Source organism: Trichoderma atroviride, chromosome 3 (assembly GCF_020647795.1).
Source record: "Trichoderma atroviride chromosome 3, complete sequence".
NCBI classification, from domain to species: domain Eukaryota; kingdom Fungi; phylum Ascomycota; class Sordariomycetes; order Hypocreales; family Hypocreaceae; genus Trichoderma; species Trichoderma atroviride.
In genome coordinates this window covers 4,725,296-4,750,878 of record NC_089402.1, presented here as the reverse complement: position 1 = coordinate 4,750,878, position 25,583 = coordinate 4,725,296, and the positions used below count along the sequence as shown (strand labels likewise).

The 25,583-nt window shown below is 50.9% G+C and overlaps 11 protein-coding genes across 12 annotated transcripts; 7 read left to right on the top strand and 4 right to left on the bottom strand.

Annotated features, from left to right (window-relative positions):
* Positions 1–3: 3 nt before the first annotated feature.
* TrAtP1_006851 (uncharacterized protein) lies at positions 4–3,230 on the top strand. Of its 2 annotated transcripts, XM_014082334.2 has the most exons (6): positions 4–581; positions 800–882; positions 971–1,671; positions 1,752–1,866; positions 1,944–2,108; positions 2,204–3,230. In XM_014082334.2, exons 1-6 carry the CDS (start codon positions 498–500, stop codon positions 2,760–2,762), a joined length of 1,707 nt encoding a protein of 568 aa, XP_013937809.2. In that variant the 5' UTR covers positions 4–497; the 3' UTR covers positions 2,763–3,230. The 2 variants fall into 2 exon arrangements, with proteins under 2 accessions (XP_013937809.2, XP_065969377.1); XM_066113291.1 differs by having other exon boundaries at positions 800–1,671.
* On the bottom strand, positions 3,134–3,562 carry TrAtP1_006850 (uncharacterized protein; the record flags this gene model as incomplete). Its single annotated transcript, XM_014082335.2, has 2 exons — positions 3,134–3,324; positions 3,394–3,562. The coding sequence occupies 2 exons, from the start codon at positions 3,560–3,562 to the stop codon at positions 3,134–3,136; spliced, it is 360 nt and encodes a 119-aa protein (XP_013937810.2).
* An 812-nt stretch (positions 3,563–4,374) lies between these two features.
* TrAtP1_006849 (uncharacterized protein) lies at positions 4,375–7,072 on the bottom strand. The gene has a single exon (XM_014082545.2). It carries the CDS (start codon positions 6,336–6,338, stop codon positions 4,851–4,853), a length of 1,488 nt encoding a protein of 495 aa, XP_013938020.2. The 5' UTR covers positions 6,339–7,072; the 3' UTR covers positions 4,375–4,850.
* A 600-nt stretch (positions 7,073–7,672) lies between these two features.
* On the top strand, positions 7,673–10,712 carry TrAtP1_006848 (uncharacterized protein). The gene is made up of 9 exons (XM_014082336.2): positions 7,673–7,792; positions 7,861–8,162; positions 8,231–8,502; positions 8,559–8,758; positions 8,823–9,079; positions 9,136–9,462; positions 9,526–9,708; positions 9,783–10,361; positions 10,418–10,712. The coding sequence occupies exons 1-9, from the start codon at positions 7,696–7,698 to the stop codon at positions 10,481–10,483; spliced, it is 2,283 nt and encodes a 760-aa protein (XP_013937811.2). The 5' UTR covers positions 7,673–7,695; the 3' UTR covers positions 10,484–10,712.
* A 69-nt stretch (positions 10,713–10,781) lies between these two features.
* On the top strand, positions 10,782–12,303 carry TrAtP1_006847 (uncharacterized protein). The gene is made up of 3 exons (XM_014082337.2): positions 10,782–11,193; positions 11,367–11,657; positions 11,814–12,303. The coding sequence occupies exons 1-3, from the start codon at positions 10,966–10,968 to the stop codon at positions 12,177–12,179; spliced, it is 885 nt and encodes a 294-aa protein (XP_013937812.2). The 5' UTR covers positions 10,782–10,965; the 3' UTR covers positions 12,180–12,303.
* Positions 12,304–12,348: 45 nt separating this feature from the next.
* Positions 12,349–14,648, bottom strand: TrAtP1_006846 (uncharacterized protein). The gene is made up of 2 exons (XM_066113290.1): positions 14,552–14,648; positions 12,349–14,446 (listed from the first exon to the last, which is right to left on the bottom strand). Exon 2 carries the CDS (start codon positions 14,322–14,324, stop codon positions 12,555–12,557), a length of 1,770 nt encoding a protein of 589 aa, XP_065969376.1. The 5' UTR covers positions 14,325–14,446; positions 14,552–14,648; the 3' UTR covers positions 12,349–12,554.
* Positions 14,649–15,796: 1,148 nt separating this feature from the next.
* TrAtP1_006845 (uncharacterized protein) lies at positions 15,797–16,126 on the bottom strand (the record flags this gene model as incomplete). Its single annotated transcript, XM_014082339.2, has 1 exon — positions 15,797–16,126. The coding sequence occupies one exon, from the start codon at positions 16,124–16,126 to the stop codon at positions 15,797–15,799; it is 330 nt and encodes a 109-aa protein (XP_013937814.2).
* A 1,603-nt stretch (positions 16,127–17,729) lies between these two features.
* TrAtP1_006844 (uncharacterized protein) lies at positions 17,730–18,077 on the top strand (the record flags this gene model as incomplete). The annotated part of the gene is made up of 1 exon (XM_014082340.2): positions 17,730–18,077. One exon carries the CDS (start codon positions 17,730–17,732, stop codon positions 18,075–18,077), a length of 348 nt encoding a protein of 115 aa, XP_013937815.2.
* Positions 18,078–18,120: 43 nt separating this feature from the next.
* TrAtP1_006843 (uncharacterized protein) lies at positions 18,121–19,108 on the top strand (the record flags this gene model as incomplete). The annotated part of the gene is made up of 2 exons (XM_066113289.1): positions 18,121–18,651; positions 18,734–19,108. 2 exons carry the CDS (start codon positions 18,121–18,123, stop codon positions 19,106–19,108), a joined length of 906 nt encoding a protein of 301 aa, XP_065969375.1.
* A 1,092-nt stretch (positions 19,109–20,200) lies between these two features.
* TrAtP1_006842 (uncharacterized protein) lies at positions 20,201–22,298 on the top strand. Its single transcript, XM_014082341.2, has 2 exons — positions 20,201–21,569; positions 21,634–22,298. Exons 1-2 carry the CDS (start codon positions 20,460–20,462, stop codon positions 22,057–22,059), a joined length of 1,536 nt encoding a protein of 511 aa, XP_013937816.2. The 5' UTR covers positions 20,201–20,459; the 3' UTR covers positions 22,060–22,298.
* A 100-nt stretch (positions 22,299–22,398) lies between these two features.
* Positions 22,399–25,555, top strand: TrAtP1_006841 (uncharacterized protein). Its single transcript, XM_014082342.2, has 2 exons — positions 22,399–23,009; positions 23,100–25,555. Exons 1-2 carry the CDS (start codon positions 22,662–22,664, stop codon positions 25,200–25,202), a joined length of 2,451 nt encoding a protein of 816 aa, XP_013937817.1. The 5' UTR covers positions 22,399–22,661; the 3' UTR covers positions 25,203–25,555.
* Positions 25,556–25,583: the final 28 nt, after the last annotated feature.

Sequence of the window (25,583 nt, the reverse complement as noted above, 5' to 3'; positions counted from 1 at the left end):
GTCTAAATGCTCTTCTTGATGCCATCATGTGACGAGACCATGCCATTTTCACCCATAAAAGGACGTCATCTCATCTTCTTACAATCCTCGCACTGCCTTAACACCGATTCGATCGATTTAAAACCCGTCACCGCCCGTCTCGGCATCTAAACGCCTCTCCCGCTATGGGGCATTTTACAGCGCTCTCATTGCTCCAATCGGCATCGTGAGCCGCCCGCCAATCGAGATTGTGCTGCGAGTTCATCTTCTGCCACTCTTGACAAGCTCCATGTAGCCAAGCAGGAAAATTATTATTAATCCCGTTCCAAGCAGTATTCGCCGCTAGTTATTACCGCTTCTCCTTTCTTTATGCACAAGGGGGCTGCGTACATAATACGACGTGATCGAGTCCCCCCCCTCGCTCGCTGGTTCGCAATACTAGGCACATGCCATCGCCTCTATTCGTCTCCGCCTGATCGATCTTCTCCACGATCCAACACAGACAAAAAAAAGCCCGGATGTCTTCGAGCCGCCAACCACAAAGAAGCTCGTCGGGCCGCACGCAGTTAGCCTGCGAGCCTTGCCGCAAGAGGAAATCAAAGGTAAGGGCTCTCTTACAAGTATCCCAGCCCCGATTTTCTCCGCCGGCTTGGCAAACTGCCGTGGGCTGGGATGCGGGCGATGGAGACCTGGAGTTGCTGTTTGGGCGACAAGATACCGCACACAACTGCCGCCGCTTCGGAGCTCCGATGGGGCTGGCAGCTTTGCCGGCCAGGGGTATCTGAAAGGGTCGTTTCGATGCTGATGCTGCCGTCTACAGTGCGATGGCGAGAAGCCCCTCTGCGGCAACTGCCAGGCTCATCGGTTTGTCTGCCACTACGAATCAGCTCGGCCTGCGCGACGGTAAGGACGTCCTCTTGTATCTTTAGTTGTGAACGTGAGATTACACCTTTGAGAAGAGCTTGCTGAGTTCATAGCGCGCGAGCAACAGGCAGAAATACTGGGACCGTGACTATGTACAGGCCCTTGAGGACCAGGTCCGGATGCTGTCTGCATCCCTTGAGCAGTCCAAAGATGCAGGCCCTTTGGAATCATCACGCCAAGTCCGTCAGTTGTCGCCTTCGGAGGCGGCAAACCGTCTGCCTTATGGGCCAAGGACGCTCAAGGCGCTGAGCGACTTCAGCTCCATGAAATGGGCCGCCATCGTCGGCCAGGACGGCGCACCGCTTCTTGCTGGCCCTGGCCGGTTCTCCATCTTCACGAGAACGCAGCTGCCGACGTTTGAAAACGAGTCTCAGCCGTCACCGGCACCGACGCCGATACCATCGACTGAGACCTTCTTGCTAGAGATTGAAGCCAACTTGGGCTTGAAGCAACATCTAAAGGCACATTTCCTCGAGAACCTAAACCCCTTTTACAAGTTTGTCGACCCCATCTGGCTCAACTTCTCCGACCTGTTCCCCCACAACGACACAGCGCTGCAGCTGCTCTACAGCGCTCTCTTTGGCGCTGCGGCTCATTCGTCGCCCATGGCCAGCAAAGAGATGGCAGAAACATTCATTTCATACGCAGAGAGCCTCGTTCAAAAGTGCTATCTAGAGCACTTGTGCCTCCCTGTGCTGCAAGCCCTGGTCATTCTTGCTTGGTACAAGCATATGCAGCTGGATTCTGCCAAAGGCCATCTATACCACTGTAAGTTTTTTGGAGACTGCATCATCTACTGTGATTATTTCTACAGTTACTCATATATGACGTGGGATATCGCCGCGTAGACATGGCCATTGGTCTATCCAACCATCTAAAAATAGGAGACGCGGCACAACGTGAGCACACTGCCAATGAAGTTGCTACCATCAGAACGTTTTGGTCACTATATTTCTTGGACCGGTTAGTTTACGTCTGCATAAAATCTACACAAGCAGGTGAAGCTAATCAAATGACGCCTTTTTACTTGCTTCGCACAGAGTCGCAACCCCCAAACTGGGATGCCCATCGGGGATTCCGTGGGACGTTGACTTCATCACTCCTTATATCGACACTGTACCGACGGATGCCGTCGACATGGCTGCTCTTACCTTTGACCATCACTGTCGCCTGTTTCACATCCAGCAGCGATATATCGACATCATGTAAGATACTCTCCAACCCCAGTTGCAAGATAATTTTGGACTATAAGCCACATTTATGATATTTGTCACTGATATTGACTAATGCAAATGGCCAGGTACACCTCGAGCTTTGACAGCGCTTCATCCGCAGAAAAGCAAGCCACGTATGCCAAAGCAAACAACGCGATGCTAGAGTTTCGGAAGCGAATCGACAAACGCCTCTACATTAGCCGCAGCAGGAAACCAGACAGGGTCCAGGTTGTCTTTTGGATTTCCTACCACTCCGTCTTGACCAATCTCCAGCGCCCGTTCCTCAACCCTCTCGACCCCGGCATGGTTCAAAACGTCCCGTCCGTCTTTCGATCTGCTACTGCCTCGGCCATGGCGATTTCTCGGCTCCTCAGGGCCTTGCAATCGACCGATGAAGTCAAGTATCTGCCTCCGTTTGTCGTGCAGCACATACTACGATGCGCCCTCGTACACGGTCTCAGCCTGTTAGCCGTCGAAGAGGCAGGTGGCCAGCGAGTATCGTCGGGCAACTTTTGGTTTTGCTTCCGAACGCTAGGGGAGCTGAGCACGGTGTGGAAGGAGCTCAGCGAAGGCACGACGCCATTTGCGCTCATGGCCGTGAGGAACTGGGGGTTCAGGGGGGGATGCTTTGCCCGGGGTAGATGAGCCATACGACGACAATCATACCGGAGACGACGGATACAGCGGTATCGAGGATTACGGAATAGGACTGGGCATGAGTGATGACTTTTTTGGAGTTATGGGAACGGGTTCTGGGTTATAGGCGTTACAAGTGAGGTTTTTTTTAAAGACATCAGCCAGTCTCAAGGTAAGAATAATTCTTCAATGTATAAATGATATCCAAATGATAGGTATGTAGAATCAACATGCATGTTCACGTATATATCGTTATATACGACGCCTCCTTCAAATATCCCCTCCAAAAAAAGAAGAAGAAGAAGAAGAAGAAACCAAAGCAACAGGTTTTAAAAAAAGAAATCCCCTGCCCCCTCGGGGTCAAACCGCCGTCCCCGTCTTTAGTTGGACTTGCAAGTCACATAGCCAATGGCAGCAGGAGGGTTCACAGGCACCGTGGTCGGCTTGCGAATGCTGACAGCCCCAAGGCTCTTGTTCGAAGGAGCCTGGAAGGAGCACTGAGTGAGGACGTAGCGGCGGCCGTCGAAGGGGGGAGAGACGAAGACGTCGGAGACGACGATGTTGTTGGAGGCTATGAGTAGGTTGTTAGTCACATGTACCAGATAGCATATATATCAGTTTGACAGCAGAGTCGACGTACAAAGCTTCTGGGCTTGTCCGTTGGTAGGCACGTCAAAGGGCTTGGTATAGGTGCCGTTGGTATAAGTGTAGGCGATGTGGGCGGCGTGCTGGTCGAACTTGGGGAGGGCCGAGGCGGAAGCAAAGCCGGCGAGGGTGGCGACGGCGGCGATGATGGCGGAAGAACGCATGTTGATGGTAGTTTATAGTTATTTAAAAAGAGAAAAAAGTTATGTTATTTGAACTTGTCTTAAGGAGTGTGAGGCGCTTTGAAGAGTAATAGGAAATAAGAGAGATGTTGATGCTTCTTCTCCTTTCGCAGTTCCTCGACGGCCGTCTTATATATTCCCGCTTCTTCGCTTGAGCAATTATCTCTTCTCCATTTCTCCCTCTTGCCCATCTTTGCCGTTTTCCCATCCATATGGAGTATCATCAAAGCATCACCCCCCCCATGTCGCACGCAGTAATCACAGCTCTTAGCCAGGTCCATCACATCTAATCTAAAGCCTCTGGACACCATCCAGGCCCGCAGCAGCAAGAGATCAGCAATCAAGGGCCATGCAGAAAGTACTATCTCGAGGTCTGACAGGCCAAGTGGACGGGGGGGGGACCTGAAGATCATTTCCGAGTTTGGATGGCAGGCTCGTCATGTAAGGGGGCAGTGAAGACGTGAAGGCGGGCATATCATGGCCAAAATCGGGTGAGGCTGCTGCTATTTCTAGCTTCAGTCCTGGATGCATCATTCTCATCATCTATTTCGAAAAAGTGTCAATCGTATACTAAACATTATGGAATATTCCGTCACTTGCTTCTATTGAGGCGTTTCTGCGCGCACAATAGTAATTTCTGTATCATGCTCTCTGGATCCATTTTCTGTTTGAGATTTGGTGGTGATCGACATCAATTTATGGATCTGCACTCGGTGTAAATTATTTTCTGGTGCTCCGTGCTTTTGCGTCCTAAGTCTTTGGTTGCGGCTTTGCCGGCGCTGACGGCAGTTGTTTACGGAAACAAAATGAATTGTGACAGACTATTGAAGATTGGCTTATTTAAAGGAGTTCTAGAAACCATCTCGCTTCGAAGCCATTGTCATCGTATGATGGAGCCGTATTTCATTAGTATCGGTATAAGTAGGACTCCTTCTCGACGTCTTCTGCGACACGGCTTATTTTTTCCCGTCCACTCGCTTTTCCCGCAAAAGCTTGATCGACATAAGCGTTGCGCCATTAAAGATCTGCACAAGATGCCATTCCTGGCAGGTCGCAACATGGCTGGGAGGCCGTTGCTGGATCGACAAAGTCGTAAGAAGATCGCCAGCTGCGACTTGGTTTTTGTGTCGCGCCTTGACGTACGTGTCAGCAGTCAATTATCATCCAGGCGCCGAGATTAGATCAATCTCACAAAAGAGAGCATGAACAATCGAGGTATTAGTCTACCATAAACAACAAAGATTTACTACTATGGCCATCATCTACATACTTAGCTGGTAAGGCGAGTAATGTTGACGTTGTCAAATTCAGCCTCCGCCTTGAAGACCCTGACGCCATCCTGCCCGCTCCCATAAGCAGTGTCCGTCACACTGATAACAGCGGGCGTTTTGCTATTGATGGCCACGCGTATGGAGCTTCCATTTGCCATGATCTTCAGTTGGTATTTCTGCGCCGGCTTGACGCCAGCCTTTGTGCTTGCCAGAGTGGTGGACTGCGACCCATTGCTTCGGCTGAGGAAAAGAGTGCCGGTGGTGCTGATGCCAGCGTAGTAGCCTTGGAAGGCAGTTGTGTCATTAGATGCTCCCGATACTCGGAAGATTACGCCAGCATTGCCGTCAGAATGGCTGCCGCCACGCGACAGTAGTTTTACATCGGCCTCATAGGTAAAGTCGGTAAAGTTGGTGTTGAGGAGGGCGTTGCTGCTCGACGAAGCACTTGCTCGAAGAGCGTTTGTATTGGCACTCCAGCTGCCTCCATATGTTTGCCAACCAATCGTGTTGCCATCCTCAAAGTTGTCATGAACCAGCATCTTGACTGTCTCAATGGTGCCATCGTCGTTGAAGTAGAGGCGGTCATAGGCCAAGTGCCGGTCATTGCCGTCCGTGGAGCCCAGCGGGTGGCGGTGGTACAGAATGAAGAAGATGTCTGTGTTGGGAACTTGAATCACGGCATTGTGGCCGGAGCCCGTAGCAACCGCCTCATCCTGCTGCAATATCTTGGCGATGCGATCAAAGGGCCCCAGCGGCGAGCTGCTCATGCCGTACGAAACCGCATAGTCCGGCCCGGTCCAGCCGCCTTCGCTCCAGAAGAGATAGTACACGCCATTGCGCTTGAGCATCTGCGGCCCTTCCACGTAGTTCTCCGGCGTAATCTCCTTGAACGTGGTCCCATCGTCAAAGGTGCCCAGGCTGACCATGTCGTCGTTCAGCTTGGCAACATTGGCATGAGAGTGCCCGCCGTAGTAGATGTAGGCCTGTCCATCGTCGTCGATGAAGACATCCTGATCAATGGGCTGGGCGCCGTTGTGATACGCGCCAATCAGCGGCTTGCCCAGCGGATCGGTGTAGGGGCCCTCTGGCTTGTCTGCCACGCCCACGCCGATGCCGCCCAGCTCCGCGTCTGTCTGGATGTCGTTGGCGCCAAAGTAGAGATAGTACGTGCCGTTGCGTTCAATCGGCGCCGGGGCCCAGACAGCCCGGTGAGCCCAGGCGAAGTCGGCGGTTGTCAGGATCGACGAGTGCTTGGTCCAGTGGACGAGGTCTTGTGACGAGAAGGCGTCCAGGTAGGTCTGGTCGTCGTAGGGCAGCGACGAGGTCGGATACACCCAGTACGCGCCATTGTAGAACTGCGTGTCCGGGTCGGCATACCAGCCGTCGACAAACGGATTCCCGGCCTCGGACGTGGCCACGTCTGGCGTCTTGGTGGCGGCGATCAGCCAGAGCGTCGAGAGCAGCCCCAGCATCTGGCGAGACAGCATCTTGGATGAAGAGCAGTTGTGTTTCTGCTGCGTGTGCCAAATCTAATATCCCAGTTTCCAAAGTCCCAGTTCTCCTCCTATCCTCCCGAGTAGAGGCGGTGTATGTGTTGCTTCATGCCGGATTCAATCGAGGAGATGCTCTAGTACGTCCAAGTAGTGCCGAGAAGGATTCAAGAGGCCGTGCTTGGCTTTAGTGCTGCGACGATACATGCGCCATGTACCGTCATGCGCCATGCATCTCTAGGCAGCCACATCTTAATCTCATAGTTAAAATGATCCCTTTAACATCAACTGAGTATAGAGAAAAACAGTCGTCTTTTACAAAGATGGTGAACCATGTAAAACGTCAGCAGACAGACACGGCAGGACGAGAGACTTTGTGTCTCCGCAGTGGACTCGAGCCACCGCATCTCGGGCACAAGAGATCGGCCAGATTGATAAGATGGCATTCGCTAATCAATCAATCAATCAAACTCCAGGCGGATCAACGGGCACACCACTTGGCTCAGCCAAGGCTCTACAGCTGTTCCCCAGCCAATTGATTCTCTCCGTATCTCTCCCCCATCGCCCCAAACTCGGTATCGCGCGGACAAGGCGGTACTCGGCACGGCATCTCCAGCGCGCAAAAAGAATCCACTTTACGGAGTCAAAACTCCATTAATGGTCTTTGAACTTTTGCACAGCCGCCATTGACTTGTCCGACGGGCCAGCAGTCTAGCCGTGTGGGAGAAGAGAAAGAAAAAAAATGGTTCTCTTAAAATCCGGAGGTGAAATCTGGTCTCCGGCTGGGCACTTTGTTTTCTTATAAGTGGTTCTTTTACGCTATACACTACATACTTGCTTGGATGTCCAATATCGAAAAGGGCCGGCCGGGTATTGCGGAAGCTTGAACTAGAAGCAATGAGATGGGCTGATATTATTCTTCAGGCAAAGTGTAGAATGACAATTTACATTGGAAAAATATGCATCGAGAGTTTCCGAGTAGAGACATGGAATTATCTCGAGGGGGGATTCCATCTTCCCGCATACTTACAGCCGTGTAGTTCAACACCGAATGCCAAGGTAAACCGGATGTAAGACCATCAAAAAAAAATCTCATCTAGCGCTATTATCAATCTCATTGTAATAAACATCGGCTCAACTTCTGCAGTCGTTTGAACGGCTCAATCCCAGGCCGGCTACTAGGGCTGAGCGTGGGTCTTACACCATGTTGGAATGGCCTCATGCTCCGGTCAAGGTGGCCGACATATCCCGTATGCCAGTCACTCATATATAATCAGATTTCCCAGAGTTTTCATCTAATCTTATCTGATCTGATAATCTTTGCCCATGGTCCATTGGCTCCTTTGCCATCCCCATGTCTACCATGGAGTCTAAGACACCAGATGCTGTCGAGACTGGAGAGATTGGTCAGAACAGAAGGTCCAGCATTTCCGAGGACAAGCGGCCATCAGGTACGCCGATTCTACTATCAATATCTTCAATTGATATCTCGAATTAACAGTCTCTTTTTTCCCTCTAGAGGAATCTAGAACGCCGACAGAAGAGGTCCTCTTTGCTGCTGGAGTCGGACTCAGGGCCGATGATCCTACTCTGCCATGCCTCACTCTCCGCATGTGGGTGATTGGCATTGGATTCTGCCTCGTAGGCAGCGGCGTTAACACGCTGTACACATTCCGGTTCCCATCAGTCACTTTGTCCCAGTCTGCCATCCAGTTCCTGGCATACCCAGTGGGCAAAGCTTGGGAGCTTGTTGTCCCAGATTGGGGCGTGACTCTTTTGGGGGTTCGCCACAGCCTCAACCCTGGCCCATTCAACTACAAGGTATGTATAGAACCGCGTTCGGATATGGTCAAAAGTATGGAGAAAATTCTAATCAAATTCTGCTGCAGGAAAACATCCTCATTTACATCCTAGCCAACCTAAGCTACCTGACCCGTCTAAGTGCCGACGTCTTAACCGAACAGCGCGTATTCTACGGTGCCGACACCAACTGGGGCTTCGAAATCACCATTACGCTCGCCACAATTCTCTTTGGCTTCTCCCTCGCTGGCTTTGGCCGATCCCTTGTCGTCGAGCCACAGAGTTTGGTATGGCCCGGCGTGCTTGCCAACACGGCGCTGAACGCAGCTTTGCATCCCGCAGGAAAAGAGGACGAAACAGAGTAAGTCTCTTATACAGGCCATTTGTTCAAATCATGACTTTTAAACAATCATCCAGGGCCAAATGGAGATCTTCTCGTTACAAATTCTTTCTCATCGCCTTCTCGGCTGCATTTATCTGGTACTGGTTCCCAGACTTCATCTTCCCAGCGCTGAGTTATTTCACCTGGGTGTGCTGGGCGGCGCCTCGCAACCCAGTGGTGAACCAACTTTTTGGCATGAAGAGCGGCATTGGCCTTTTGCCATTCACGTTTGACTGTGAGCAATCAACACTTGCTTAATATGCCCCCCCCCCTGAATAGATCGCTCACATATATCAAAGGGTCGCAGATTTCGTACATTGGCAGCCCCCTCGTTGTCCCAACGTGGGCCATCCTCAACACTCTTGCGTCAGTCGTCTTCTGGATCTACATTGTCACTCCTGCGATTTACTACACGAATACTTGGCTTTCGGCACATCTTCCTATCCAGAGCAACTCCATCTTCGACAACAGGGGCTTGGCGTACAATGTCAGCCGTGTCATCAACAAAAAAGGCGGCTTCGTTTTTGAACCTGAGAAATATGAAGAATACTCACATGTACGGTTTCTACCTTTGATCCTCACGTTTCGAACCCTTGTTAAACATTTACATAGATTTATCTTCCAGTTACTTATGCCCTTAATTCTTTTGGCCTATGCTTCGCTTGCATCTCATCACTCTTCGTCTGGATGTTCCTTGAGAAACGACACGAGATTGCAAAGGTATTCCGAGAATCTCAGCTTTCCACGCTGTTTGGACGCAACAAGGATGCCAGACCAAGCCTTCAGCCCCAGTACAGCAACGTTCCCCTATGGTGGTACGCAGTTGCGCTTCTCGTATCCATGGGGCTCGGCATCTTTGCCTGCGAGTTCTATCCCGTGCAGCTGCGCTGGTACGGAGTCATTTTTGCCATGTTTGTGTCTGCAGTCTTTTATCTTCCAGTAAGAACATCCATACTCTTCACGATTTTGAATGTAGTGGTAACGATGTTGATTCGTCATTAGCTGTCTTGGGTCTATGCCACGACCAACATGAGAGTCCAAATTGACATCTTTTGCCGCATAATCGCCGGCTATGTGTGGGAAGGCAAGGTCCTCGCCAACATTTGGTTCTTTGATCTGGGCTACATTTCCGGCATCAAGGCTCTCGCGTTTGCCCAAGACCTCAAGCTGGGAATATACTGTAATGTAAGTTGACATTACTCATATTCTTCGACTGCGCCTAGAATAATTCTAATTTTTTTTTTTTTTTTTACATAAAGATTCCACCAAGACACCTATTCGTCGTCCAAGTCGTAGGCCTCATCATGGGAACCATGGGCCAAGTCGCCGTCCTCAATTGGGCTTTGAGCCACGTCCCCGACATTTGTTCCCTGACTGCAAACAACGGCTTCACATGCCCCTATTCTCGAACTCACTTCAACACCAGCATGGTCTGGGGCGCTTTAGGCCCTCGCAGATTCTTCGCTGACGGGACCTTGTATCGCGGCCTCCTGTGGTTCTTTCTGGTGGGAGCTATATTGCCCATCATCGTATACGCCATGAAGAAGGCATGGCCGAAGCAGCGGTGGCTGGAAAAGGTTCACGTCCCCCTCTTTCTTGGCGGGCTGAACTACATCCCTCCCGCCTCTGGAACCAACTACGGCAGCTGGGTCATCGTTGGCTTGGTCTTTGGTCTCTGGATTAAGAGAAACAGCAGAGGCTGGTGGCGCCGGTACAATTTCGTGCTCAGCTCAGCGTTGGACTGTGCCACGGCCATTGCAGGCATCATCATCTTTTTTGCCATATTTTACACAGGAGCATCCGATAAGTTGTCTTGGTGGGGGACGACCGTGTATCAGGTTAGTCATCTCTCAATGATTGATGAGTTTGAAACATCTGCTAATGGCGTCAACAGGACACTTGCGACTGGGACAGCTGTACATATAAGACAGTCCAAAAGGGGCAAACATTTGGGCCATAGCGTGGAATTGATCGCCATTGTTAATAATGAATTTTAGCAGTTTTTTTTTTTTTTCAAATAGATTTTGATTGAGATTTATGAATTGGATAGAATCGAGAAAGAGTGAATTTGCATCATACATAAAGATATTGGAGTTTCAATTAGCCTCTGACGTTACTAGCGGTCTCATTCGTAGTAGAGCCTGGAGTAGATTTGCACATCACAAGCTAGCACTTGGAATTAAAAAAAAAAAAAAAAAAAAAAAAAAGAGAAAAAGTAAATATCTAATGAATGATGGAATCAATTGTTAAATCATTGACCCAGAACATACAACTTTTTATATCCGTAGTAATAGAGAATGAACTCGGCAGTTGTTTCCCAGCCATGAGGGAAATATACAACATCATCCCACTTCCCGGACTTCAGCCGCCCCAGCCAATCACCATCGCCCATTTTACAAGCAAGCTCCAATCGCATTGGACGCTCCAACTCCCGAACGCTATATGCCATTTCAAAGCTTCAAATCTGCCACCAAAACCCAAGCAGCCTCTCCTCCTCCTCCCCGCCCGCCGCCGCCCGCGCAAAGCTGTCAATCCTCCTTCTTCACAATGGCGAGCAAAATCACTCCCTTGCTCCTGCGCTCCGGCGTCCGCTGCGCCTCGCGCGTTGCCCGTCCTCAGATCCGCGCATTCTCCATCACAGCCAGCCGGCCCAGCGATACCCTCCAGGTGGTGAGTAGAAAAAGAGCTGCCACCTCCAAGGCGGTCCAATTTACCGACCATGTCGCTGTCAATTCGCACGCCCCGTCATGGTGGTGCTTCTGCACTGTTGCAATGAAAGCCGGACAGCCATCCCAATGCAAAAAGCAACAAGAAAAAAAAACGCTGACCTCAATATTCCCCAGCACCGAAACTCACCCGACAACAACCCCGACATCCCCTTCAAGTTCAACGCCCAGAACGAGAAGCTCATCGCCGAGATCCTCAAGCGGTACCCCGCCCAGTACAAAAAGGCCGCCGTCATGCCCCTGCTGGACCTCGGCCAGCGCCAGCACGGCTTCACCAGCATCAGCGTCATGAACGAGGTCGCCCGCCTGCTCGAGATGCCCCCCATGCGAGTCTACGAGGTCGCCTCCTTCTACACCATGTACAACCGCACTCCCGTCGGCAAATTCTTTGTCCAGGCCTGCACAACGGTACGCTTCAAATCTCCCCAAGTTCATAAAACATTACTGCTGCAAACCAAGGAAAACCGAGGGGCAGCATCCCTACTCAAGACCTTTCCCCCCCCCCCCCAAAAAAAAAAAAGTAAAGAAAAAAACATACGACTAACCCCTCCATCCTTTCCACAGACCCCCTGCCAGCTCGGCGGCTGCGGCTCCGACGTCATCGTCAAGGCCATCAAGAACCACCTCGGCATCAAGCAGGGCGAGACCACAAAGGACGGCCTCTTCACCTTCATCGAGGTCGAGTGCCTCGGTGCCTGCGTCAACGCCCCCATGATCCAGATCAACGACGACTACTACGAGGACCTTACCCCGGAGACCGTCGTCAAGCTGCTCGAGGACCTCAAGGCCACCGGCACTAGCGCCACCAGCAGCAAGAAGGCCCCCGTCGCGGGACCCCTTTCCTCCAGAGAGTCGTGCGAGAACAGCGCCGGCCTGACGAACCTGACAGCAGAGCCGTGGGGAGCGGAGAAGACGAGGTCGGATTTGTAAAACTACTATATATTTATTGAAGGAAAAAGATATCAAGGAGGGAGGGTGGTAAGTGGCGGCGGTAGGCAGTATTTGACGCGGGTTTTCTAAATGTACATAACGCCATGTTGAATGCCAAGAAGACAAAAAAAAAAAAAGTATAGAACATTGTGCAAATAATGGGCGTGTGTTTGCAAGGCAATTGGGTTCAATATTGCAAGTGTGTGCTCCTAAACGAGAGACGTTGGCATTCGCTATTTATTGTTCTTGGAAAAACTTGTAAACAAGGACGCTTATTTCAAGGCTACAATTGTCCAAGATTTTGTTTCGCAATCTTTACTCATATGCAAACATATCAAAAAAAGAAAAATAGTCCAAAAAAAAAAAAAAGATGGTTTAAACAAGCCTCAAGATCCATCCCTCTCCACGCCTCCTGTTGTTATCATCCGTTCCTCCCCAAATCACAATTCCGGTTTCTTCCAGATCAGACATCGGTGCACTCGCCAACCAGCCCCGGCCCCGCGGCATTTCCAAAACCTCCTCGTCATAAGGGCCCATGGTCACCTTTGTCCACTTGCCTTCGCCCGTCTTGCGTCCCACAGCCTGGAACATGGCCGCCGTAATGCTCGCGGCCGTCATGCCTACCGGCGGGACTTGGAACAGCCATACGTCGTTGTGGGACTTGCCAATACCGGTATGGCTTTCCGAGCTTGAGGTTGCCTCGCCCATAGTCAGGACGAGATACTCCGTACCACCACCAATAGTGATGGCCTCCAGAGAAGACACGCTTCGAGGCCCAGGCCAGATCTGGTTATTCTCAAAAGTAATGTCCTTTGACGAAGCTTCTGGTGCGTTTTCGTATATGGATTGCCATCCGCCACGGGCCCGAACAGACACTTCGCCGCGAGTGACCCGGTCATCAAACATTTCGACCTCGAGATTCAAAAAGTCAACTTGGCCTCCAATCTCCCTCTGCCCGTCAAATCCACCAAAACGGAAAATTCGGCTCTTGCTGATGCAAATCGATGTGCCCGAGCGGGAAGGTCCCGGTGCGGCTGGCAGTTCAGTCCAAGTGCGCGAGTGGACGTCAAAAGCCCAAAGATCGCTGGTACGATCGCCGCTGGCATTAATACCGGCGTGCACGAAGAAGGTACCATAGCCATCAGTCTCCTCGTCACTCGCGTTTTCGGCGACGTGACCGACGATGGGGTCCTGCGGGATGCCCGTCTTGGAGGTATCACCAAGCGCCCACTCCTGCCAGCTCTGAGCCTGGGTTCGCGGGGGAGGGGCAAAGTCGCGGGGTCGGTCTGTCGCCGTGGCACAGTGATAGCTTCGTGGCGCCGGGTGCGGGATGATTGATCCGCCCTTGACTGCAGGGACAGGGTCGAGGTAGGTCCAGAGACGGGTGCGAGTGTCAAAGATCCAAACTCGGCCATTTTCATCAAGAGGCCTCATGTCCGGTCCCGCGTAGCCGCCGAAGACGAATATCCGCGAGCCAATAACGGCAGTTGCATGCCCAATTCGTGGTGGGGGGACGTCGCCGAGATCTTGTGCAGCCCGTCCCTTGCCCTTGTCAACAGATGCCGGTTTGGAGTCGCTCTTGGTCTCATCAGTCTGCTCCGTGTTGCGGCTTTCGCCGCTGTCGCTCTCATCTTCTTCGGGGACTTCCTCGCCGAGATCTTCAGCCTTAGCCTTGGCCTTGGGGCTATCAACAACATCATCGTCTGATTTGCCCTTTTTACCCTTGTCCTGAATTGGCGTCGGCGTGGGGATGGTTGTGTCTGGCTTTGCTTTGATCTTGAAGTAGTCGGCGCCGGCGCTGCTGAAGGGAAGGCGGATGACGAGCATATCATTATCAACGGGTTCGCGGGGAGTGACTTCGCCACCAAAGATGTAAGCGCAGCCAGAGATGATGTCAAGAGAATGCGAAGAGCGAGGCACGGGAGGGAGATCGATGCGCTCCCAGGTGCCTCTCATGCCCTCCTGGCTGGGCTGTCTCCGGAAGGCATCGAGTGTGAATTGCCGCATGACGGGCAGCGCCGGTAGAGAGGGCAGAGCAGGCATTGAGGGCATGGCCGGCATGGAGGGCATAGAGGGCATGTTGCTCTGCGCGGCGTTCCATGCCTCTGTGGAACGGCGCTTGATGGTGCCACCGATGTTCTCCATGGTGGTGATGGATGTTCGCCGGGATGGCGGCAGAATCAGGGAATCTTGGAGAGCTGAGGTGGTGATGGAATGTCGAAGGATACAGGTAGGCAACAGCAGCTCCAGCAGCCCAAGAAGAGGAGCTTGGGACGGGTTAGTGAGATGCAAGACGGTTGGCTGCTGACGCCGTCTGGGTTGTGGTGGATTGTGGTGGATGGATGGAAGAGAGAGCCGGGCAGATGACGTACGAGCACCTATTTCAGTCCTCCCTGGTAGCGGGTGCTGTGCTGCCAGTCCAGTCCCTGTAGACGCCAAAACACATGGCGCTCCAGGGCTTTCACGCCGTGCCGGGTCTCGATCGAGCGGGCCTCGGGGGCTGTGATGCTTCAATTGCAGTGGAGCCGTCGTCAGTCAGCGAGGCGGAGCACATTGGACCAATCGAGGGGCGTGGGCTGTCAAATGGCACAGCTGGCTGCCTCTGCTCGGCCATGGCAGCTTTTGATCGTGGTGCATGCAAGTCAGCATTAGGCAGAGCAGCAATTGGTGCAGTTTTGTCTGGTTCAACCGTCGTTCGCTAAGAGCTGTGCTGTGAGGGTTGGAGGTGAGCTGACAGCGATCGCTAGCGGGGCTTAGCGTGCCGTTTCACGGATGGCGGGGCCTTTAGGCTCTGTCACAAGTAAACAGGAAGCTCTACTGTAGAAATGCGCCCACTTACCCTACGTTCCACAGAAATGAAGAAATGTCTAGCGAGCATGCCACGTAATCCACCCTTGGACAACATGACATTTCAAGGGTTGTACAACTGGTTTTCGAGATTAGATGTAGTGGTGGGCTTGATCACGTCCAGAATAAGGAGCATGGCTACTTGCGTGGATGAATGCATTGCTGTATGTGCTTGGACTACATAGTGAAGCACTCAAATGCCGAGTTCTAAGCTATATTGATCGGGCGGATATTTTGAAAACACAAATACGTAACAGAGTTGTATAACAAGCGGTAAAGAGGTGCTTGATTGCCGTCAGCTAATTTCGCGTGTCATCATGAATAAAGTGTCATGTTCTCTCAACTTGAGGTATAACATTGGCCTGTTATATGTTCTAGCAGGTTACAAAATTTGCCATTCACACTTGTGCCATCCAATGCAACGCTCTAGGAGATGACTGCCATGTACATCGGGCAAAAGGAAAGCCCTGCCGGCAAGTATTTCTGGATAAAACTTCAACATCTGGCATACAAAGCTAGTCAACAACGTATATAAAGTTTGTCTCGAGAATGGAAAAGCGTCTCTTGTAAATGTCTGCGTTTTAACGGTCCTTATAATACAAGCAAGGTATTTACACTTGGTTTAATCGCCCAGACCATGACAGAGGCCGTTGCCATAAACCAATGGACAATTCAACTGGAAGCCAACCAAATTCCAGCGGGACCAGAGCCGCTGCTCCTATTAGCACGGGCAATGTTAAAGCATCACGTTTCTTCCCAACTTACAGGCTTTAATCTTGCAGTCCGACTGCATTCGCGACAAATCCAAAATCCTTGAGGCAAGCACCCAGAGAGACGGTGTACCCATGGGACCCGGCAAGGGGGTCGCCGCAGTTGTTTTTGGTGTAGGCGGTAAGTTCACCGCCGATGGTGTCATACTTGTTAACCCGCATGGAGGACCATCCAACAGAAGACCCAGTGTAGCAAGTCTCGCCGTAGACTGTAATAGCTTTGAATTGGTCCTGGCAGTTTCCATCGTGGAAGAGATCTACACCAACGCTTCCTGCTTGAGCGAAGGCGACTAGGGTGGCCATGGCCGTGACGAAAGAGGTAAACTTCATTGTGAGAAGATATATAGCAATGTTGCTTTGACGTGGGAGGCTGTTTTAGTTCTTGTTATGTGTGTAGATGCTGTGATGAGGATGAGAGTGTGGTTTAGAGGGAATGGTAGGCATATTTATGTACCCATTTATGTCGGTTGACTCGTTAGGATTCAATAATGGCAAGTACGAAAGGAGATACAAAAATCACATCTTAAGCAACGTCTTGGGCTGGGTCAGCAAAATCCTTCATCCTTCATCTCCGAGGAGTAGCTTCAACTGTAGAACAGCTCGACATGCAAATACGCTTGATGTGCAGATACGCTCGACGGAGTTGACTAGTGTTTTTCTGGTCCTGGGTAATAATGTTTGTTGCTCGAGAAGCCAAGGATACAAGTTGCCAAACAGACCCTGTACATCATCTAAGGCTGGTACTATGTTAAGCTCAACTTTTTAGCGGTCAACTTCCTCGATAGGTCACTCAAGGTATACCTACTGTAACTACGTACTAGTTATTGGAGATATTTATAAGGAGATACTGCTGTAGCGGCAACTTACCTGCAGCTGGGGGAATTGGGTGACTGTTACCATCGAAGTTACAAAGCAGTCAAGTTAGGATGCAATCACCATAATCCGGCTCTAGTCACCACTTTCTGCGTATGTTCGGTAATGGTTTCGTAATACTGCTGAAAGACTAACTGATTACAAGTGCCATCTGATAACCGTCATCAATAACCATTGATGGATGCTAGGGCCATGTACCAATTGGATCAACGGCATGAATCAGGAACGCTCCTCTGAATTGATTTACACGCCTACATGTGCTTACATTTAAACACATGCTCAGGAAGCCCAGCTTTTTGACTACTATTTAGACCACGAAGCGAAAAAGCCACGAAATCCCTTGAAATGGCCGGCATGTCCTTGCTCTTCCAAAAGCGAGGCTGTTACCGCAGTCAAAGGTCATCTTGCGTAGCGAACTTGTGTTGTTGTTTTCTCCTATTTTGAGTTTCATGCTTTTTATATGCTAAGGTGCCGGGTCAGGTTCTGATTAGCGACACATGGAGTAGTCATCTTCTTCTTCACCAGAATTTGGGCTGCAAAGTCTCGTCATATTGATACTTCGTCGCCTTTATATTTCGTTCGCTGATACATGCATGTGCCTAGAACCAAAGTTTTTGTCCTCAAGAACCTTTAGTGCTATTCATTATAAGTGGATATCATATATTACAAATCAATATGACTCTCAGAAATAGTAAAAGGGATAAAAACAAGGAGAAATTGAGCAGAGATTTGAAATCATAGTAAAACTAAGATGATACTATCGCGATATTCCTTGAATATTTCTGCTCTCCTAGAATTAAGTGGAGCCCTTGCAGTTTCCAAATTCCGTTAGCAAAGTAAACACTAGAAATTAAGAAAATTACTAATGCAATCTCAAAACGGTAGCTCTTACATGTACAGAAGACGAGCATCGGCATTTAGAAAGATAGCAGACTATAGATTCGACAATGAAGACAAAGACGCGAATACTTATATATACGAGCATTTCCATAAGCTTTTTCTTTTGTATGTATAGGAAATAGATAATCTAAAAAAAGCACTCGCATCTGAACTATCCATCATGTCTTTTCTCTCGATTACAGCCGCCGCAAGGCGTAAAGCAACGCTCATTGCATCCATCTCCAGTTTACTCCTGTCGTGTGTTCATGGCCAATTCATCCCAGAGATTGATGCAACATATTCCTCTACCCCCAAGCCATTCACTCTCAAAGTGAATCCTTCCTTCATCGAGACGACACGACTCAAGGTGCAGCTAGGCAGAATAGCCAATGACATGGGAGTCCCCCCCTTTACTGACGGCATCTCGACTGAGATGGCACAAACTCTTCAAAACTACTGGGTTGATGAGCTCAACTGGACATCTGTACAGGAGCAAATTAACAAAAAGTCGGACTTCTTTTCGCCCTAAAGAGATTCAAGAAGCGCAGCTAACATGGGATGGCAGTTTCACAATGTTTACCACAACGGTCGAAATCGATGATAAGAACTACACAGAACCAATCCCGCTTCACTTTGTGCATCACCGCTCACCTCGCCACGATGCAATTCCCCTTCTCTTCCTCCACGGTTTCCCGGGCTCCTTTTTGGAAGTAGGCCGAATCATCTCGTCCTTGACTCATCCGCCCAACTCGTCTGTGCCGGCTTTCCACGTCGTAGCCCCGTCTCTGCCCGGCTTTGGATTCACTCCTGCCCCCGTGCATGCCGGGTTGGGCCCGATCGAAGCGGCGCATGCCTATAACGCCTTGATGCACCAATTATCGTACCCACGATATGTGATGCAGGCCGGGGATCTCGGAGCCTTTGTCACTACCTACCAGGCTGCTCTCCACCCCGAGAGCGTCATCTCCGTGCTCTCCAATCTTTGGGCCCCTGCTGTCAACGCCACGGATCTTGCTCGTTTTGAAGCAAATGAGACGACACCGGGAGAGACGGCGTATATCCGCAACATAACAGCCTACCAGACGGGGGGGCGCGGGATACTTGTTTCTACAGTCCACGCAGCCCTTGATGGCAGGCCATGCCTTGACCGACTCTCCTCTAGGATTTGCGCTTTACATTTTCCAGCTGATGCAAGAGCTCGGGACCTTTTACCACTGGTCACTCAGCGAGATCATCACCTGGGCTATGATGTACATCATCCAGGGTCCTTACCCAGCTACACGCTTCTATAAGGAGTTCCGAAATGCCGACCAGATTGTTGGCGCTGACATGTTTGGGCCGGCGTTGTTTGTCAACGTTCCAGTCGGTGTTACACAGCGCCCACAGGACGCCGGATGGGGTGTTCCACTGGATTGGGCGCGCAGGATAGGCAACGTGACTGCGATATATGTGCATGACTTTGGGGGCCATTTCGCAGCGTACCAGACGCCTGATACGCTGCTGGATGACTGTTGGCGGTTCTGGGGGAATAAAAGCGCCTCTGGGGTTGGAAAACACTAAGGTAGTGTATGAGGAGAAGAACAATGGGTAGATGCTAGTAGATTGCAGCAGGATATTCAAGTTGGACTATCAGCATGCCATTAACAGCATACTCCTCACACGGTATGTTGCTAATGCTTTTTGCTTACACATTTGTTATCTGGGATTTTGACTTTGAGTTTGGGAACATTACATATACCTACCTACGTATGGTGAAAATTGAAGTAGGGACTAGAGTTGGAAAGATAACCGATTAATAGAATACATGTACGTTTACTTGCCATGCTAATAGAGCTATCTATCTAGTAGTTTACTCCCTTGGACTGAAATCTTTCTGCATGCCAAAAATTATTTATAGCAAAAGCTCCGCATGTTTTCTCTACGTGGAAGACGCCGGATAACATGTAGTGGGGGCAAGGAGGATCAAGTTGAAGGCCGCCGCCAAGAGGCAGCCTGCGGAGTATTGCATTCACGATCCTTGTAAGTGAGGCACATGTCCACCTGCCTAGTGAATGAACACGCTCCATTCCTTCATAGTAGTTGTGAACTACTTGTAAATAGGACTACGAACTTTGGCGCTACACATTTTTCTATCCTTGTTACGAAGCGTGCAACCCAAGACTTTAACTCGTCTCCTCGTGTTTTCCGCCTATATAAGTAGGTGTATGTATCTGTGGTTGCTATTGCTTCTGAACACCGGCTTATGGCGACATGGACTTTTAAACTCTCTGCCGCGGCTACATGTAGTTTGACGCTTTTCCGTCACCAGGGCTTTTCCGTCAGTACCCTTGCATGCGCATCATGCAAGCCGCTGCTGGCCATACAAAAGCTTGTGAAGGCGGGCATCTAAGCCACACCACCGTCGGAAGCGCAGCAGATGATGGTCAAGTTGCCCAATCCGATGCTTTCTAAACAAAGACGCTTAGTTGAAGGATGAATGAAAACATGCATTGCAGTATCATCCCGGGTTAGGGCAATGACGCTTTATTTCATTCTGGCCTAGTCCATTTTGTCCCCACGAGATCATGCAACATTGTGTTGTCTTCAGCCACTTTCCTATAGGCAGCTATATATAGGCACGTCTATCTTGGCCATCTCTACGTTGCACAACCCTCTACGTGGACGGAAACGCGCAGGAGCTGAGCAGCAATCAATCATCGGAATCTCCATGGGGGCCTTGAGTGATCGATTGCAGCCTCATCCGGATTACTATTATTGTTCCCATGGTGCGCAATCCTGCAGCATGGCCGGCGCTTAGGCTCAAACGACCCTGGTCGCGGCTGGCCACCCTCTCAGGATGTTTTGTTGCCCTCATCAGGCCGGCTGAATCCAAGAGGGCGCCAGAGAATCCGTACGCGCGTAATATTTACAGATGCTCAGTGAACCCACATCGCTTTTCAAATATGTACATCGTGGATGCGACTGTCGCTACCTAATCAGTTCCTGCCAAGCGTCGACATTTATTTGCCTTTTATCGCCTTTTATCGCTTATTTGGCGGGTTTTGTACCCATGGAGGAGATATACCAGAAACTAAGCGTGGTGAATCTATGGCAGGGCTTCCGCAATTCAGATGAAGCATCATTTGAGGTGATTGAGGCATGGCTTCATCACAGCACTGGGCAGATCCACATGAACCGCAAGCCCGTCTCGGTCAAGGAGTTGGATAACTGGCTTACCGACGAATTCGATGGCGACGGCGACACGAAAAAGTCTCTCGTTTTGCGAATAGCCCTGATCGGCTGCGACATCAAGCACAGAATCCTGAAGCTCTCCGGCGAAGCGATGAAAGCCCTACTCAAGTCGTTCAACCTCGAGCTGGCCTATAAATACTCGCAGAGCTGCATCACCAATGTGGCTGCCATCCCGCCGCAGTCAAGCGAGCACCAGGCGTATTCCTTTTGCTACATGCCAAAGCTTGCGGCAATGTGGGAGCATCGCCGCTTCGACGCGCAGAGCCCAACCGATCGGTCATATTTGACGCAAGGCGTGATATTTCTCGATGAATCCAACATGCTGTTCCTCTCCGAAGTCTTCCGCACTCCCTGGAGTCCACTTCTATACGAAAGCCCCGTGTTCCCCGCCTTTCTCCTCAGCCTCATTCTCAGCACGCAGATTCATCAAGGGGAAGAAAAGGTCAAGTTAAAAATACGTGCGAGCGAAAGGTGTGCCTCGCTTCAGATGCCACATCAGGGGTACGATAAAGGTGTCATGAGCTTGTTCATCAGCCTGGCTTCCGAAGCAGATAGATGTGCTGTGAAGCTCAGTAGCTTGAGCAGAAAAAGCAAAATGGTGGAAAAGGCCTTGAAGTTTATATTGAAAAACATATCGGCACAAGGCGACTATGAAAGCTCGCCCAAATCTGTGTCGGCTGAGGCCTGTCAATTGTTGAAGAGCCATGCGCTTCTTTTACAGGACAGGTTGGAAATGCAGCTTGTGGACATAGAATATACCTTGAAGCGCGTCCAGCTTCAGATCAGCATTGTAAGCGGCCTCATTGCCCCTTGTTGTGTGTTGTTGTCATGAGAGACTGACTAACATCTCAAAGCTCGCCGGCATCATCTCTAGAAGCGATTTTCAAGCGACTCTAATGCTGGCAGAGTCCCAGCACCGCGATTCGCTCTCGATGAAGACGCTTGCCATTGTCACCATGTTCTTTCTCCCAGGAAGCTTTGTTTCCGCTTTATTCTCAACATCAATGTTCGACTGGGACAGCGTCAACTCCTCATCAGATAGTATCGGCGTGCGGCCGCTGCCTCAATTTCGACTGTACTGGGTCATCACCATCCCGCTCACCATCATCACCTTTATGCTCTTCTTTATGTGGCTCTATGCAACGAAATTCCGACATGATGCCCAGAAGAAGAGGGGAGATGAGATGAGGCAGAGTTATTTTGACCGCATTTCACAGGAAGAAAAAGCAGAGCTGAATTTGACAATGGCAAGACGGAACGACACAACGGCCACACAATAAACATGAAGCCTAAGTGAACAAATATTACCTTTTTTTCCTCCAAGAATTTTTTAGGTTTATTCCATTTGTCTTTATGTGTTTTATGAAATAAATATGATTCCCCGATTTGTTTATTGGAAATTTCTTGATTTGTAGGTGGTCTTGGTGGATTGGCTACGTGCAGCTGTGTCTATGTTGGATACATGTAGTCATAATAGCGTATATCAAATCATCAAATGATAGTCTTAAAAAGAAAGGGGATTTTTTCAGGCCTTTAACATGGTTCATACTTTGAAATTGCTGGTAAAGGCATTAAAGCGGCTTAAATCTCCTTATACTCCAGCAATGACGCAGCACGGCTTTGGAGGGGCTGCTAACGCTGGCACTTGCAGAGCTCAAGCTCCAGCTAAACTTCCCCTCCGCCCATCAACTCTGGACCTACAGCTTCATTTTCTTTGACGTGTGCTTTGCCGCGTGGCAATCATTTCCTATAAACCATACACTACGGCCAAAACGGGCATATATTTTACCCGTCAATCTCCTAGTCCAGCTGATTATGCCTACTTCCACCGCCTCATAGCTGTCCATTCGCTCGATCGGTTGGGCCATCCAGCGTCGGCCTTATGGCTGCTTATGCCTCCACGAGCGGCATTGTGCCCGCGCAGCTGGGCTTCCTCGCCCTGTTCAATCCTTCGCTGGGCCAGACGGATGAAACGATTGAAGATCAGATCGTTTACTACGCCTCTGTTTCCACGCAAAGCTCCAGCCGCCGACGGAGGCGCGCGCGCACGAGGCCGACAGAGGGCATCTCTCAAGAGGAGCGTCACGAGCGGCTGCGGCAGATTGGCCTGGCCCAGGGCGTGGTCAACTTCGGCCGCGGGTTCTCCGATGGAGCTGCGGTAGACACTATTGACACCGAGAAGTCGAGGGTCATTGCGCATGAGCTGGAGCCGGGATGGTGGATTCTTGCCGTGAGTCTCACGACTTCTACTTTTGCGTTGACCCTGCGTACAAGGTGCTAAGCCTAAGATGACCCGACTGCTGACCTTGGGTACTCATAGAGCATCGACTTGAATAAAGTGCCTCTTCCTCCAAGACTACCCATCAAGACTGGGGAACAACAGGAGGAGAGGTATGAGTATTCCAGTCGGGAGATGAAGCCGGCGGCGTTGCTGCTGCGGGACCTGTTGCGTGCGCACAGTATCTTTCTCCTGCACCATGGATCATCACTGAGCGCCTTGTTTGTTCGAAATCGCCGAGGCAAGTTTATTGCGCTGCTCAGTCGCTACTGGGACCTGTTTCTATCCACCTGGAACGTCATGCTGCACGGAAACCCTGCAAGAGATATTTTTGGCGGCATCAACCTTGCTGCGTCTGGCGAGCTTGGGGTAGGAGTTGGAGAAGAGGATAGAGGAAGCGGCGAGAGAGAGGTGCTCGAAGGCTTGGTTAGTCGAGTGGAGGGTCTTGTTGATCTGGTTGTCTCGAGGTTCGGGCCTGACGATGTCGAACCGGAATCGGGCAAGTCGAATAAGACTGAGGCAGAGCCATGGCTTGGTAGCGGCAAGGAGCCCGGAGCTGAAGACGGTGCCATCTTTCTTGGGACGGGGGCGTTATCACGAAAGTCGCTACGGGACGTGACGAACTGGATGGAAGACCTTTATACCTGGGGTGAGCATGCATATGGTATCATAGAAAGTCCAACTTCAACACGGCGCGCTCGAGGCAAGAAGTCATCTTCCAAGGCGGCGGTTCCCCATGATGTCCAGCGCCCAAAAGATGATGCAGTGTCCAAGGCAACGGAACACGCAGAAGAGGCCGGCCCATCTACGAGTGATGTACAAGATGCTCAGCCAAAAGCATCGGAAGACGAACAGAGTCGAGCAGCTCAAGAGCCTGAGGGTGGAAGACTTGACAAGATGGTCAGCTATCTCACGCTGGGTTACGGATCATACTGGTCTTTTCCCGGAGCAGGAGGCAATTCGTCGGAAGCGGCCAATCAACAACAAGCCGCCGCCGATGGTGCACCGGAATTGCCCTCTGCTATGGCTTCTGGCCACTACCTAATTGGCCTCAGAGGGAATATTGAAGACGAGGCGACGGCTGAGAATGAGAATGATGTGGACGGGACTCCAGGCTCAGACGATCTTGACGGCGACCAAAACAACTCCCGTACCGTTCTTCGCACTCTACATGTCGAGCTGGAAAGCTCATCCGCTACGGTGAATCGCCATGACAGCGCCATTGTTCGAGATTTCGAGCATCCTGCCAACCCGTTGACTTCATCACAAGACTTCGGAAGCATGCTCCCCAACTATGCCTCTCACGACGCCAACATGGCGGAAAAGCTCCGCGTCGTCGTCTACGTCAATAAGCCCTTCATCTTTGCCTTTCTCTTCCGCCTCCGCACCGACTCCCTGGCCTGGGATACCCTTTACCGCTCCCTGCACTATCAGCTCTCTCCGCTGAGGAAGCCCCTCTTGGCATCAACCAAGTACCGTCCCGAGCGCCCAGACGCCGGCCCTGTGTCATCCCACATCCAAGACCTCGTATGGGATCCGCCCTCGCTCACCGTGCACTGCTCCATCCCCAACATTCCCGACTTCTTCCCCGACCCGGCCGCTGCAGCTTCACCGTCTCCTTCGCCAACGTGGTCCCGAGCGGATGCCGTAAGTACACACCTCCATCTGCTCAACGTCTACGCCGCGACGCGCTCCCGCATCACCGACCTCGAGCGCACGCAAAAGACGAATCGCGGATGGTGGATCGTCTGGACGAGGGTCCTCCAGCGCACCGCCGCCACCCCTTCCACAACCCACACTGCCACGGCGGCACTGCCGCTCTCCACCATCCACGAGTCCCGCTCGTCATCATCCCTGAACTCGACTTCACAAGCAAGCAACCATGAAAAAGAAGAAGAAGAAGCTGGCCTCGAAAACAAAGCCGCTTCATCCCACCACTCGTCCTCCTCTTCTACATCCACCTACTCACCTCCCCCCATCGTCGACAAGGAAATATTCCTCATCCGCCGCGCAAGTGACCACATTGGCTTTCGCATTGCCTCCGACGAGGGAGCTTCCGGGGGTGGAGAAGGTATGGGCCGGTTGGCGCAGGGGATCGGCGTCGATACGAGGCGATATATCGAAGAGCTGTTGACCCTGTTGTGAAGAGAAAATCCCCAAAAGAAACAAGAAAAAAAGAAGAATATGACGATTTGTAGTTAGCGGCGTATCCGTATGGGGAGACCCTGTCTGTTTTTGGCGAGCCGAATAGAAATTTGAGCTCTGGTTGATACGAGGTGACAATGGCTATCACAATTACCCAAGATTGCAAGGTAGAGTGTTAGCGATGCTGTGGCGCAACTTGGAAGCATTAAATGGCATAAAGTAATTAGGCGTAGCGCAAATGAGCATTTTAGTGCCCGATCCATTGATGGACAGATCCATTGATACAATGTACATATCCACCGTAATTTACACGACAGATACCTTGGTAGTAGGTAGACATCATTACAACAATCGCAGCTCATCAATCACGCACAAACACGA